At 35.6% G+C, this 13,842-nt stretch overlaps 2 protein-coding genes and 3 non-coding genes across 5 annotated transcripts; 1 reads left to right on the top strand and 4 right to left on the bottom strand.

Moving 5' to 3' along the window:
• Positions 1 to 251: 251 nt before the first annotated feature.
• LOC130988341 (ras-related protein Rab7) lies at positions 252 to 4,297 on the top strand. Its single transcript, XM_057912157.1, has 7 exons — positions 252 to 511; positions 659 to 685; positions 815 to 914; positions 2,904 to 3,050; positions 3,134 to 3,214; positions 3,504 to 3,649; positions 4,050 to 4,297. Exons 1-7 carry the CDS (start codon positions 459 to 461, stop codon positions 4,114 to 4,116), a joined length of 621 nt encoding a protein of 206 aa, XP_057768140.1. The 5' UTR covers positions 252 to 458; the 3' UTR covers positions 4,117 to 4,297.
• A 1,103-nt stretch (positions 4,298 to 5,400) lies between these two features.
• LOC130988340 (uncharacterized) lies at positions 5,401 to 6,673 on the bottom strand. Its single transcript, XM_057912156.1, has 3 exons — positions 6,080 to 6,673; positions 5,812 to 5,997; positions 5,401 to 5,738 (listed from the first exon to the last, which is right to left on the bottom strand). The coding sequence occupies exons 1-3, from the start codon at positions 6,530 to 6,532 to the stop codon at positions 5,457 to 5,459; spliced, it is 921 nt and encodes a 306-aa protein (XP_057768139.1). The 5' UTR covers positions 6,533 to 6,673; the 3' UTR covers positions 5,401 to 5,456.
• Positions 6,674 to 9,651: 2,978 nt separating this feature from the next.
• Positions 9,652 to 9,744, bottom strand: LOC130991072 (small nucleolar RNA snoR1). The gene has a single exon (XR_009091036.1). It is a non-coding gene; the product is annotated as a small nucleolar RNA snoR1 (small nucleolar RNA).
• A 36-nt stretch (positions 9,745 to 9,780) lies between these two features.
• On the bottom strand, positions 9,781 to 9,871 carry LOC130991065 (small nucleolar RNA snR60/Z15/Z230/Z193/J17). Its single transcript, XR_009091029.1, has one exon. It is a non-coding gene; the product is annotated as a small nucleolar RNA snR60/Z15/Z230/Z193/J17 (small nucleolar RNA).
• Positions 9,872 to 10,334: 463 nt separating this feature from the next.
• On the bottom strand, positions 10,335 to 10,434 carry LOC130991067 (small nucleolar RNA Z43). Its single transcript, XR_009091031.1, has one exon. It is a non-coding gene; the product is annotated as a small nucleolar RNA Z43 (small nucleolar RNA).
• Positions 10,435 to 13,842: the final 3,408 nt, after the last annotated feature.

The raw sequence follows: 13,842 nt of genomic DNA, 5'->3' as shown, positions 1-13,842 counted from the left end.
TTGAACACACCACTATTCGGTTCGATTACACTAGATAGGTGCATTTCAAATTTGGTAACATCTAAAATCAAATTGAACCAAACTAAATAATTTTAGTTCTGATTTCAAATTGACCAACTCATATTTCACATATGGAATATGGAATCTGGGTTCAAAACTAATGGACAAGTCCAAATTCAAAAGTTGTGTATAAGGGGCCCACCAATTATTCACAGCCAGTTAGTAAAACATCGCTATTCCCACTAATAATCAGCTTTAATTATACGATTAATCAGAAGCACAAATTTAACTAGAAAGAGGGGGAAAATAAACTAAAGAATCTTGGTGTTTGTATATTCTATTTCTGGGCACAAATATATTTTCAGAATTGTGTATTTTTGGTCTCCTGTAAAAGCGAGCCGAGCTCCACAAATTCTCTCATTCGCGTCTCAATTTGACGTTGCAGAATCGAAATCTGAATGGCGTCTCGTCGCCGTGTCCTTCTCAAGGTCATCATTCTCGGCGACAGCGGGTCTCTCTCTCTCTCTCTCTCTCTCTCTCTCTCTCTCTCTCTACATATACACACCAACAAGAATAAATTTCGCGCAATATGTATTTATTTTTTCAAAATACTGATGGAAAATTTTCACGTTTGATTGATTGATTGGTGCATTTCCAGGGTTGGTAAGACGTCTTTGATGAATCAGTATCCTTTTGTTTGCCGATCTTATAATGAATGTAAAATCCTGCGAATATTAGCTATGTGAAATAATGATAAGGTAGCATTGAAGTTAGGTGCTGTGACTATTGTTTGGCCTTGATTAAGCTAAAACAGATATGTGAATAGGAAATTCAGTAATCAGTATAAAGCTACAATTGGGGCTGATTTCCTGACCAAAGAGGTCCAGTTTGAGGATAGGATTTTCACCTTGCAGGTCAGTCAAGCTACACAAATTTCCTATTGTTCATGTTTTTTTCCCTTGTCTAATTTGTATGCTGGTTTATAAAATTTGTTGTTCATTTGCTGAGTTTAGTAGAAACAAACAGTCCATATACCTTTTTGGTGTTGTTATTCCATCTCAAATCCGAGATGTGCAATTCATTTTCCACTAAGCATGTAATCTTGCCATTGATGTTTCGACTTTTATTTTCTTCTATTGATTAGTTATAAACACTTATGCTTACACGGTGAAGGGAATGGCAACTATCTATTTTCTTTTTATAGCAAATCTTATATTTGTTGATTAAATGCTGTTAGCATAATTGTTGATGTAGCCAAGCCTTCAAAGAAGGTTTATTATTGTTTAGCTAGTTAGACATTAGGTGATTCACATATTGTATATATCAAGAGGGCAGAATAAAAATCAGAGTTTTATAAGTTCATTGCAACTAGTGTTATGAATTCATCATCTTACATCGCGATGCAACTCCCCCCCCCCCCCACCCACACACACATTTTAATTGCCCTCCCATCTCCTAGTTTCTCATAATAGAAATAGTAGGCTATACCGCTATAGTTTGTTTGTATTGGACATGAAAATTCATTATATTGTCTCTAGTACTTATGGAAGGCTTCTCGGTAAGCAACTAGGAGATTAGATAATTCATTTGGGTGTCTGCAATATATCGTTGGCTATTCTGTCAGTGACAGCTTTTGAATACGACATTGTTGATTGTAGGACTAACATGTCATAGTTCTTAATTGATGAAAAGATCTGTGCCTACTTAAACATGATTAGAGTGGACACATTCGTACAATTGATGTTGAATGTGCCCAGATTAATTAAGGCAATTTTCTTCTTTGGATCACTGTTGAGCTGTATCATAAGTTCTGTAGTAACTTGTTAGTCTGATATTTTTGTTTTTACGTACTTTTGGTTGATGTTGTTCAGATTTACAATGTTTATGATTATATCCCTATAAATGGATCAAGCTAACTTGCATGGTTTTCAGTTTGAGTTTGATAAGATTATTGTGTCAAAAATACTTCTTTTCAGTCATGCTGCACAAACTTTGAGTTCGGTAGATGCAAGCTACCGGTCATTGGTCAAACGATAATATGTGATTGAGCATATTGATTCTTGGTTGAGTTTGAGCCTAATTAACTGGACTATTGAACCATCACCCAAGTATAAGCTCTTCAATTTAGTAGTTACTCAACTAGTAGTTGCTAAACTGCTCTTCTAGTATGAACCTTGAGTTCAAGTGTAAAAGGGCCAGGAGAGTTAGATCAAGCCTTCATCGATGTTCTAAAAGGGTGGTCTAGTAGTTGCATTTTTTAGGCAAATAAGATCCTTCAATAACTAAAATGTTTTTCTCTACATGATTGCTTATTAGTTGATGAAGCGTTTATGTTATTAATTTTTTTGGTTAACCTACTGCTGAGCTCAATTTACTGTCAAAAATGGTTTTTCCTCTTAGTAATATTTTTTGCCATTATAAGCTGCTTCGGGTTTATGTCTCAGATAGTCGATGGACAAGCTCACTCTTTGAAAGTTGAAACTTGGTCCTGACTGAATATAGAATTAAGCACAATTCAATGTTTAAATGAATGATATTTTCCAATTAAAGATTAGTGATAAAACTTTTGACTCTGGGAATAGGCTATACAAAATACAATAGGAAAACAATAGGTTATACATCTAAATTTACTAGGAAAACAATAGGATATATATCTACATAGTTGCATGAAATGTTAAAATCAATAGATGGAAAATTAGAGTTTAAATATGTATCACGACATTTATGTATATTAATATGAATATCAATGAATTACAAATTTCTTGTTTGGATCCTACAATAATTTGTCTTTGTAAAAACTTATAGTCAAAATAATAAGGTGTATATATATTATATAGTTACTTGAATGCCATTTCTAAAGGCCCAGAATCTTCTATGAATTTATGAATCAATACCTGTTCCAGATATGGGATACTGCTGGTCAAGAGAGGTTTCAAAGCCTTGGTGTGGCTTTCTACCGAGGTGCAGATTGTTGTGTGCTTGTCTATGATGTTAATGTCATGAAGTCATTTGATAACCTCAGCAACTGGAGGGAGGAGTTTCTTATTCAGGTTATAGATCCAGTCAGCTAATTCTTGCTATCAGTTTTTCCTCCCCATCCTCTAATGTTGACTGGTTCCATTTTAATATGCAGGCTAGCCCTCCCGACCCTGAAAACTTTCCATTCGTTGTCTTAGGGAACAAAATTGATGTGGATGGCGGCAACAGCAGAGTGGTACCTTTTTGTAGCCTCTCTTTATATGCTTATGTTACTGAAGGTGTAAACCTTGAGTACTTTGGCGTATGCATGATAACCTCTTTTTTCTAGTGATGTAAAAATGTTGAGATGAATAAACATATGATCTTAGGATATGCAGATAATATTAGTATCTTGGGGTTTATATAGGATTCAGTTGTGTAGGGTATTACTTGTAGTCGTCCCATTTGTGATTTTTCTATGGGTTTCTGTTGTTGCCTTGCTAAATTTTGTTAAATCTTGCATGCTTATGGCTTCCAATTTTTAGGTATCTGAGAAGAAAGCAAAAACGTGGTGTGCCTCTAAAGGGAGTATTCCTTACTTTGAGACTTCTGCAAAAGAAGGATTCAACGTGGATGCCGCTTTTGAATGCATAGCCAAAAATGCTCTCAAAAATGAACCCGAGGAAGAATTGTAAGTAACTCTCCTCATTGAGTTTAATCTATCTATAAGAATTGAAGTAATGCACCTACTTCAGTTTTTCCTTTTCATGAATTTTTCAATAAATGTGACATAGTCTCCATTTAGGTTTCTCACCCCTTCAGATTCACTTGTAAACTTGTTTGGTGGCATGAATTAAATAATTCTAAGTTCATCCAGTATCCTAGGTGGGCTTTAGGGATAATGATGCAGAAAATTTGTGATTTCTGTACCACGTACATTTTCTAGCCGTAACCTTTATCAAGGAATTGTCATGTTTGTGGAAATTTGCACTTCATTATTTGTATGCTAAGGATCCTATAAGTACCTGTGCATTATTATCTACTAGCATATTGTCCTAACTCTCGTATTTTTATTGATCGAACTTTTGAAGATATCTTCCCGACACAATAGATATGGCGAGTGGGCAGCAACAAAGATCTTCGGGTTGTGAATGCTAGTTTGTTCTGAGGTTAGAGAGCAACCATGTTTCTACCTTTTTATGATTGTCTGAAGATTGAATAGGGAATGTAGTGCTTGTTATCTACTTTTGTTGTAAGGCTTTTTAAACATTGTAGCCCCAGCTGCTATCAAATGCTTTTTAGCTACGATGATGAATCTCATGCACTCTGTTTTTCTTCATGCACGAAGTTAATATTTTGAAGGCAATATTTTATGATTGTGATTTTTGTTTGTAAAAAACAGAAGTATCAATGAACAAATAGAGAAAAAAAAAAAGTTCCATGCTTTTGTTTCACTTTTTTCTCGTAAGAGCATCTATAAGTATAACTTATTTAGTTTTCTCAAAAAAAAAAAGTATAACTTATTTAGCACATGCTTTTCAACTGTAGTTTTGAAAAATTTTATTCTTTATTTGCTTTTGTTTCTTTCCAACGTCATTTTTAATTTTCAGTTTTCCCCTAAATATTGCTTTATTCCGGTCAAAGCTATCACTCGTTATCTCATATCACGTAGCAAATGAGCCCTTAGTATTCATATTATGATCGCTCAAATAAAATTAAAATAAAATTATATATACAAATCTGCTATATAAATAATTTTTTGTTGGCCTAGTAAAAAACCGTATTGAGGTTTAAAGCAATGTATTTCTCGAATTGTTTGAGATATCTATAAGAAAATATAGAATGTTTCGTAATTTATCATTCTTTTATTATTTCTATCATATACTTTCACGAAATGTAACTTTTGAATAATTTTATTCGAATTTTTTTTGTTAGATATGGAACTTAAATATCGAATTAAAAGGAAGAGGTAGAAATTAGTGAATGATCTTTTTTCCTTCTAGAATACAATTGTTTATTAACATGTTAATTGTTGAAGAGAAGTACATGCTGAACGCTGAGGTTTATCAAGTAAAACTTGCAATCCCTGATAATATTGATGAATAATGATGCAACCAGAAATTTGATTATCATATGTACAAAAAATAATTATATGTTATATGTTCATAATCGATTTTTCTTAGATTCATTGCATTTGGGTTGTTTGAAAGTTTATTAAACTTCACAATCAAAAAGTATTCCGCAATAGTATTAATCTCCTCTACAGTCTACATGGGCTTTTATGACTTCTTCTAAATAAATCATAAATGATAAAAAGAACACTCGTCATGTAAATAATCGACGAGAAACATGATCGCAGCTTCGACAAAATGTTTTGTTCTAATAATAATAATAGTAATAATAAGGGCAAGGACGCACAAATTATGTGTTGAAACAAATAGCTTCGACAAAATGTTTTGTTCTAATAATAATAATAATAGTAAAGATAGTGAAAGTGGTTACAAGTATTTGCAAGAGTTGTGGGGAAATAAGATCTGTTTGGTGAGGAGCTTAGAACTGATAAGTGGGAAACATGTAAAATGAACTGTGTGCAGAGTCTTCACCAACTTGCCAAGATGGCACCCTCTCGACTCAATTCTGAACTCGAGTTTGAAGGGAATTCCTTTTTCCTCGTCGGAGGCGGCCAGCGCCGCCCCCGCCCCGTATAGAGGAACCTCTCGCCCCACCAGCTCCACCCACATCATCCTCCTGCTCTTTCTCGGCTGGTAATATTTCTTCAGCTGCACCCATTCATATTAATCAAGAAATTAAAAAAAGGAAGCTCAGCTCATTGTAAGATTAATATACATATACCTGGCCAGTTGCAACAGTGAGATCTAAGAATTTGAGATGAGCAATGTGGGAGGTGACATCAATCCCAAAAAATGTAGCAGGATTGTAAATCACCAAATTGGCTGAACAGTTGAGTGTGATCAACTTTGTTGGGACACCTGTGTGGTCTGAGCCTTCTCCAACATCCAATTTTGCAATCTTTAAGCTCTGTCGCCACCATTAGAAAAGGAATATAGTAATTAATTTCATAATTAATGTTTTAATTATATATGAAGGTTATATATGATACCTTGATGGTGACTTGAGCTTTGAAAGTCCTGCTAACCCCAAAAACAATCAACCAAATGAGGGAAAAAGAGAGGAGAAATGTGATGCCAAGAATCAAGCAGTTGCACTGCCGGGCATAGGCCTTCTCCCCATAGTAATCATCATAGTAGGCGGCGGCGCCCTCCTCCGGCACGACGTTGCAGTAGTGCTTGTTCCACCTGCGGCGGCTGGCGGCGGTGGTGGAGGAGGAGGAGGTGAGGGAGTGCCTGGGAGCGGTGGGCGAGTCCAAGGTGCTCCGGTCGTTGGAAGAGGAGCACTTGTCGATGTCGTCGTGGGAGTCTCGCGAGGGGCTCTGCACGAAGTAGCCCCTCGGAGACGCCGACGACGGCCGGATGCTCGTCATGTCCGATTCCGACGTCGCGTGCATCATCTTTCTTTTTCTTCCGCCGCAGGAGAAATGGTTACTTGGTTGCATGCATATTTTGTGGTTTATAATTAATTTAGTTTGCGATAAAATTGCATGAATCGGTCCCGTGTAAGTAATGGTGGATGCTATATTGGTGGGTGCATTTCGAGCAATTATAACATCTATGAGTTTGTTAAGACATGACCCAATGTTTAGGAAATTTGAGGCCTCAAATATATATATACGTACATATAACCGGCCTCCTTATAAATAATACTCCATAGAGCTAGTCGAGTTTCAATATTATTATGAGTATCTATTTAGGTCATATTATAGTATTAAATTTCGATTATATATTGTGTGTATGTGGACATTTAAATCACAACACGTGACTACTCATTTTTTAGTATTTTTTAAATTCAATAAATGGTAGAATTGTATGTATATTACCTCCAAATATATTTATACATTTGATGAGATGCGAGAGAGATAAGAGTGGCTGCGACGGAGTTCGTCGGAAATCAGAAAAGAAGGTAATGCAATAGAAACCTGTATATTTTAAAACATGAACATGTTTACGTAGAAATTTACATACTTTAAAATAGGAATAATTGCGTGAAAATACACAAACTTTGCCAAAAATCCATATTTGACGTGAAGTTAGGATTTTACATTTTAATACACCAACTTTCGTTGTTGTCCAAATTTGACACGATTTAATTCTTAAAAATTCAAAAAACAACCCTTTTGTCCATTGTTTTCTTTTGAATTATGGAGCTATAAAAGTAAGCAATCAATCACCATATTGAAGAAAACAAATAAATTTGGAACAATAGATTTTATATGCATACTTTGTGCTTAAACATATGCAATAAATTTGGAGCAATAGATTTTATATGCATATATACTTTGCTCTTAAACATACGCAGATTTATGTTTAACAATATGTATGCATTTTTTTTCGTATCCATAACAAATTGAATATTACAATTATACCTTTACTAATAAAATATGCTTAAAAATGTGAAAAGTTTGATCCATAAAATCAATGAAATGGATGGATGAGATTGAGTACTTCATATATTACCTAAGGCTTGTTTAACAAAAATTGCGTAACAATGTAATTTGCATTGCTACACAAATTTTCTTGCACTAAAAAATTTAGAAAAATCGTGTAAAAGGTGATTGTTTGTGTAAGCTTCGAATTTTTTTTGTGCAATGGTTTATTTTTTGTGTAATCAAAAATAAAATATGGAGTGTGTGTTGCCGAGTAGGGCCGGCCCTTTAGATATATTGGTGGGGCAATGGCCCAGAGCCCCTAATTTTTGGGGCCCCAAAATATAGCCCCAATAGTATTATTACGGCTGTGTCTGTGCAGCAATTAAAAAAAAATCTTCTAAATTAACGACGCTCTCGCTTCTGACAGAATCTCTCTGAACTCTCGCTCTCTCTCTCGACGCTCTCTTAACTCTCTCTGTCTCTAAACTCTCTCGGCTCTCGCACACAAGGCACAGTGACTCTGTTGTTGTTCCTGTTACAGGGCTTCTATCAAGCGAGCCCATAAACAAGCATTTAGTAGCATCATAGCTTTGCCGGCGCCGGGAGGGGAGTTCTGTTATTGATGATTTTGTTTCTCAAAATGCTAGAAGATCTAAGTTATTTTTATTATTTTATCATTATTTTCTAATTTATTGCACTTTATAGTTAGCTTTACAGGTTTACAGCTATCTCAAATTTACTTCTTCTTTTAGGGCCCCCTTTTTTTCCTTTTCGCCTAGGGCCCCCGAAATGTCAGGATCGGCCCTGGGTAAGGGGTTAATGCCCTAAAGGCAAAGGTTTTGGGTTCAAGTCCCTTGTGATGCGACCTTTAAATTTCTTTATTTAATATTGTTAATTTATCAAAAAAAAAATGAAACTCAAACTTCACAAAAAGAAAAAGAACAATGCACTTCACAAATACAGATTTCTAACATTTCTAAAAGATCTACATAATCTATCTTCTCATTTCGCCTAGGTTTTGTAAACTTCCCCCTGTAAAAAACTCTTAAGAGATAATATGGTGTGGTGCATTGTCATCGAAGGGTCTGGTTATTGTGACATTGGCCATCGCAACTTGCAGCGACTACTACCACCGAAGAATGAAGCAACAACACCGTATGTGTGAGAACATAGATTTATTGCACATTTCTACATTATTTTTAATAATATTATTGATCAAAATAGATGCAGAATACTTTATTCAATCTTATAATTTTTTATTATTATTCCTGTTGTTTGTGCACAATTTTTATTAAAAAAAATAGCTCAAAATTTGATCTAACGATGATTTTTAGCCTGAATTTACAAAATTTCAATCAATAAGGGTTTCATGGCTCATCATCATCGGAAGATACGTGAAGATAAAATATAGTAACAAAAAAAATTACATCAAATTTTTTAAATTCGATTAAAATTTTGAACACTTACGAGAAATAATGATGATATTATATGTGGGTGATTTATTTATATCCAATACAAATAAATACCTATTGTAATTTAAAAAAAATTAATAATTGAAAAACTCGTGCCCACACAGGTAATTAATAATTATTATATGTATTTTATAAACATTATTTAGGATTTCATAATAACATACAATTTCTATTCATAATAAGATAACGTGAATATAAAATATAGCAATACACAAGGTACGACGCAATATTGGGTTATCCTCTAAATAAATAAGCTTAAACTTTTGACCTCATAGTGATTTTGATCAAGAACTTACAAATATTATAAATACAGTATTTATCTCTGTTGTCCAATTTCTATAACCCAAGTGAACATTGCAAATCAAATGTTCTCCCGCTTCCTCCGCCGACCGTGGCTGGCGCTGTTAATTGGGATGTGGGTCGAAATGGTTTCCACAACCAACCAAGTTTCTCGTTGTCGTGTATTTTTATGGCAAATTGAGACAAAAATGTAGTGAATTTTGTTTAAAAATCTTGTTACGAATAAAAATATTATGAGTATGTAGCTGCCTCAGTGTTGTCAAAATGCAAAGAATGCAATAAGAGAAATAAATGAAAAAAGCAGCACGATTGGTGTTGCTTCAAGGGAACGAGTCAACAGGAAACTACAATCAATCCTGCCAACCAGATAGCGAAGCCATAAACACTCAAACACAAAATTCAACCAAAAACGATTGGACCTCAGAGAGTTGCTTTATCTGCTCACAGAAGAGCCTTGCGACTCTTCTCATACAAGAGGTGTCAGAATAATTAGCAACGATCATCATCGATGCTCAATAATCATTTCGAATTCAAATTAATTGCCTAACGAGTCATCAGATAGGAGCGAAAGACTGAGTAGTTTTATAATCACAAATCAATCATTTGAACTATGCATTACAATCATCATACGACTCCTTCCTCGTTTGCAAATTCCTACTACAAAAATTATTTTGGAAAATACGGACTGAAATTTAAAATTAAAAACAAAATACAGTAGGCTCCAAAATTCACAACAAGCAATCACCAAACTGCTGGGGAAAAATAAAATTTGATTGGAAAAAAATACAACCCCAAAATCGAAAGGAATCAATAATTAAAATCAAATCATATTTGAACGACTTAATTATTTCACTGTAAAGATGGTAGCTATGTAAACTGGGGAAGTTAAACAAAATTTCAAAAAAATGAATGGAATACGGCCTCATAGAGAAGATTAGAATATCAACACAAGTTTTCAGACATATGCTTGTCAAATTTTAAACTAATCATTGGCCATTACAACGAATTGATATTTAAAAAAATATAATATCAATTCAATAAAATCTTCAAAATCAGAAATCAAAAACAGGAAAAATATACCTTTTCAAAATTAAAAAAGAGGGCTCAGTTTATGGGTGGTGATATAACAGGATGGTCGGCAAGGCACTTGAATATGCCATTACGACGAACGAGACCTATCACAGATGGTCGTCATAGCCCAAATTGTGAACGAAATGAATTTGTTAAGCAAGTTTTTGTTCTTCTGTGCGAATGATTTAGTGTGTGTTGCGTTGTGCTATTTATAGAGAAACGCTGCAGAAGAGTGAAGCTGCTAGGGTTTCACAGCGTGCGGCGGCGTATGGCTCTAACGGCTCTAATTTACTTTATTTCATTTTTACTTTTTGCTATAATTTATAGGTAAAAATATCATTTTAAAGAATTTGTATCAATTATCAGTTTTATTCATTTTTCTCTCTGAATTAGGTGAGTCGTCGGGTTGAGAATTAATTTTGAAACTTAAATTGCACAAAATGATGTTGTTTCGTGTCTTATTTATTGAAAAATTCTTAGGAATAATTTCGAATACTTCAATTAATAAGGTACAAAATAATGTTATTTTCAATCATGTAAGTTAAAAAAATAATTCAAATTTAAAGTAATATTACTCTAAATTTAATATTTAGTAACTTAATATTTATTTATGGTTTTGTTACATTCTCCATAATGTTATAATTCCAATAGCAATATCAGAGATCATAAGGCTATTTTGGTGGACACACATAGTATTCTCAATCATTCTCATCTGCATCAAAACGATTTATCCTCGAATCGGATGCGTATTCACCTCCAATAAAGAATTATCACTTGTAAAAGACATAAAATACTCATAGTGCACTGATAAGTCCTTTTTTGTGCTTTTTTGTTTATAGTTTAAAACTAGATCAAGTACGTTTATATTTATTTGTCGTCTCTTAATGCCAGGGAAGAGACATTTAGAGAAATAAGGGACAATAAGCCAAGAATTTGGGCAAAATTGATTATATTTCACAAAAAGGACCAGAATTCAAAGACTCGCTTTAGACACAGTAGTTGAACGCGCGTCTGAAACAAGTACCACGTGAGATCCAAAAGAAAACCTGTTGGGACATGGAGCTTAAAAGAGAACAACCGAACCCAACAAAGATTGGAAGCTAGATTGCATAGGTGCGGGGGGCGGGTGCGGGAGCGATACGATTCCAGTGCGGGGATACGGATTTTTCAAAAATGGTAGGGTGCGATTCGTGAAGGATACGTCCGTGTTATATATATATATAGGGGGCGGTTATTCAATAAACCACCCTTATTTTAAGAATTACGAACCAACAAAAATGCATGAATTTTATGTATAACACGCATGAATAAACTGTATAAAGGCATGAATTGCGAAAAATAATTTTTTGCTACCTTTGGGATTCGAACTCAGGACCATGAATTTATCCAACAAGGTGATGAATCAACCGTAGATCTTGATGATCTAAGGGCTGAAAATGGTTCCTAATTTATATTTTAAGAAGCGTTTTTATTTTAGCCTTCCCCTATATATATATATATATTGTTATTATATATGACCATTTAAAGAATTAAAATTTGTTAAAGGCCCAAAGCAATTAATTAATTAGAAGCCCAAGCCCAAGCTCAAGCCCAAAGCCCGTTTTCCTTTTTACCCTAATTTAAAACTCACTCACACCACAACACACACACACAACTCACGCCCCCCTCCTGACTCCCTCTGCTGCTCACTCTCCTTCTCTCTTCCGGCGACAATCGCCGCCAGCCACCTCTCTCTCCTGCCCGGCGTCACTCTCACCTCTCTGTGGTCGACAGCAGCGGTCCTTTCCTGGAGCCACCGCCGCCGCCCCTGCTTCGACAGAGGCGCGCCCAGCCGCCTCCCCTCCTTTCCAGATCTAGCACCGCCCATCCGTCTCCTCCCTTTGTCCGACCGGAACAGCAAAATAGCGGCCGAAGCCACCGCACCACCGTCTCTCGCCGGAAACATCCCCTCCTTCCTCTATATCTCCCTCGCCACAGCCGGATTCGTGAGATTGGCGCACCCGATTCGCGAATCCGATTTTTTTTTTTTGGGGGGGGATTCGCCAGGTGGCGAATCCCGTGCGAATCCCACGCGAATCGCGCCCGCACCCGCCCCCCGCGCGAATCGGATACTGCGCGGGGTTGATTTTCGGCGAATCCGTGCATTATAGATTGGAAGTAAGGCAAATAGGCAAGAAATAAGCGAGTCATTTGATCAGAGACTCAACGAAGGCTTCATCATGCACCTCACAACAACGATCATCAGCAGTGGCTTTGTATTTAACATTAAGGGCCTGTTTGATATGGGTTTAAAAGCAGGATAAGTTAAATTAATACGGATTTATGTAGTGTTTGATATTATGTGTTACTAATATGGTCAACTCCAGGTTTATCCCAAGACCCTAGCTTATTTTGTGGGATTAACCCACACTAATTATCCCACCTCCCCCATGGGATTAACCCACACTAATTATTCCACCCCCTCCATAGGCTACTAATTTAGGTATTTGATATGTTAATCCAACCTATTTCAATGGATACCAAACACTTTTTAGGATTAATTACCAATGATATCAAACACCCATCTGAGATTAGAAATCATGACTAATCCACACTAAATTATCAGGATAATTTATATCCTGATTAATCCAATACTGAAAATCAAACGAGCCCTAACTTTTTTCACAGATAAAATCAGCTCGTTTAATTATAAAAACTCCAAAATTAAATTATGACTTCCTGGAAGCCAAGTATATAAACGAGGGCGAATAGGAGTTCTTGGAAGCCACACTAAAGTATATGAACGAGGGCAACATTTTGCTACTAACAGCCACTGATCCACAACATCAACAAAATGATTGAACAAGAATTTAAACCCACGCTAAAGTGACAATTTTATCATCGATAGTGTGTGTGGACTTTGTGTTGCACCAACTACAGCTTGTCCAGCATCATCTGGTAAAAGATCCTCCTACGATAGAAGATATGTGAGAGAACAAGTTTACACTGTTGGGAGAGAAAGAGAAGGAGGCATTGGAAACCAGAGAATGTAACGAAGCTCTTTGACACAAGAAGAACATGCCAAAAACTTGGCCTACTTCATCAACAAATCAAATCAAATGCGAATATTTGTTTCCATCTTCCTGTCTCTTCTGTCCAACAATTTATGTGGTAGGCCATGCATTTTCAAGTGGAGCAGCAACGAATAACAAACTTGAAACCGAGATCTATCGAAACTAAAGAATCCAAAGAAGAACTCGAAAACAAGAATTACTGACACTCTCGACAAAAGCAGGAAAATGCATGGTCGCTCAAAAACTTAAGATATCCTCTTGGCAACGGCAAATCAATCTGTCTTGTTTATGGACTCCAAGATCTGAACAATCAACTCGAGGTGAAAAGTTGCCACAGAAGAGAAATGAACGAAGCTCGACCTACTAAAGTTGTCGTGTGCAGCTTGGAATGTAAAATCCAAGAAACCAGAGAATGTAACGTTCAAATGCAACTAGTACAGAGCTTAATTCAAACAAAAACTAAGCTCTTTGACACAGTAATGCA

Source organism: Salvia miltiorrhiza, chromosome 6, assembly GCF_028751815.1.
Source record: "Salvia miltiorrhiza cultivar Shanhuang (shh) chromosome 6, IMPLAD_Smil_shh, whole genome shotgun sequence".
In the NCBI taxonomy this organism is placed as follows: Eukaryota; Viridiplantae; Streptophyta; class Magnoliopsida; order Lamiales; family Lamiaceae; genus Salvia; species Salvia miltiorrhiza.
Note: the sequence above shows the minus strand (reverse complement) of the source record. Positions and strands in the feature narration are given on the sequence as shown.

What these genes read in the sequence shown, in the direction of transcription:
- LOC130988341 (XM_057912157.1), top strand. Translation starts at nt 459, where the DNA reads ATGGCGTCTCGTCGCCGTGTCCTTCTCAAGGTCATCATTCTCGGCGAC. An exon ending in AAGACGTCTTTGATGAATCA is followed by an intron (nt 686 to 814) that starts GTATCCTTTTGT and finishes AAGCTAAAACAG; the next exon opens with ATATGTGAATAGGAAATTCA. An exon ending in GGGAGGAGTTTCTTATTCAG is followed by an intron (nt 3,051 to 3,133) that starts GTTATAGATCCA and finishes TTTAATATGCAG; the next exon opens with GCTAGCCCTCCCGACCCTGA.
- LOC130988340 (XM_057912156.1), bottom strand. Translation starts at nt 6,532, where the DNA reads ATGCAACCAAGTAACCATTTCTCCTGCGGCGGAAGAAAAAGAAAGATG. An exon ending in AAGCTCAAGTCACCATCAAG is followed by an intron (nt 5,998 to 6,079) that starts GTATCATATATA and finishes TGGTGGCGACAG; the next exon opens with AGCTTAAAGATTGCAAAATT. An exon ending in TCACTGTTGCAACTGGCCAG is followed by an intron (nt 5,739 to 5,811) that starts GTATATGTATAT and finishes GAATGGGTGCAG; the next exon opens with CTGAAGAAATATTACCAGCC.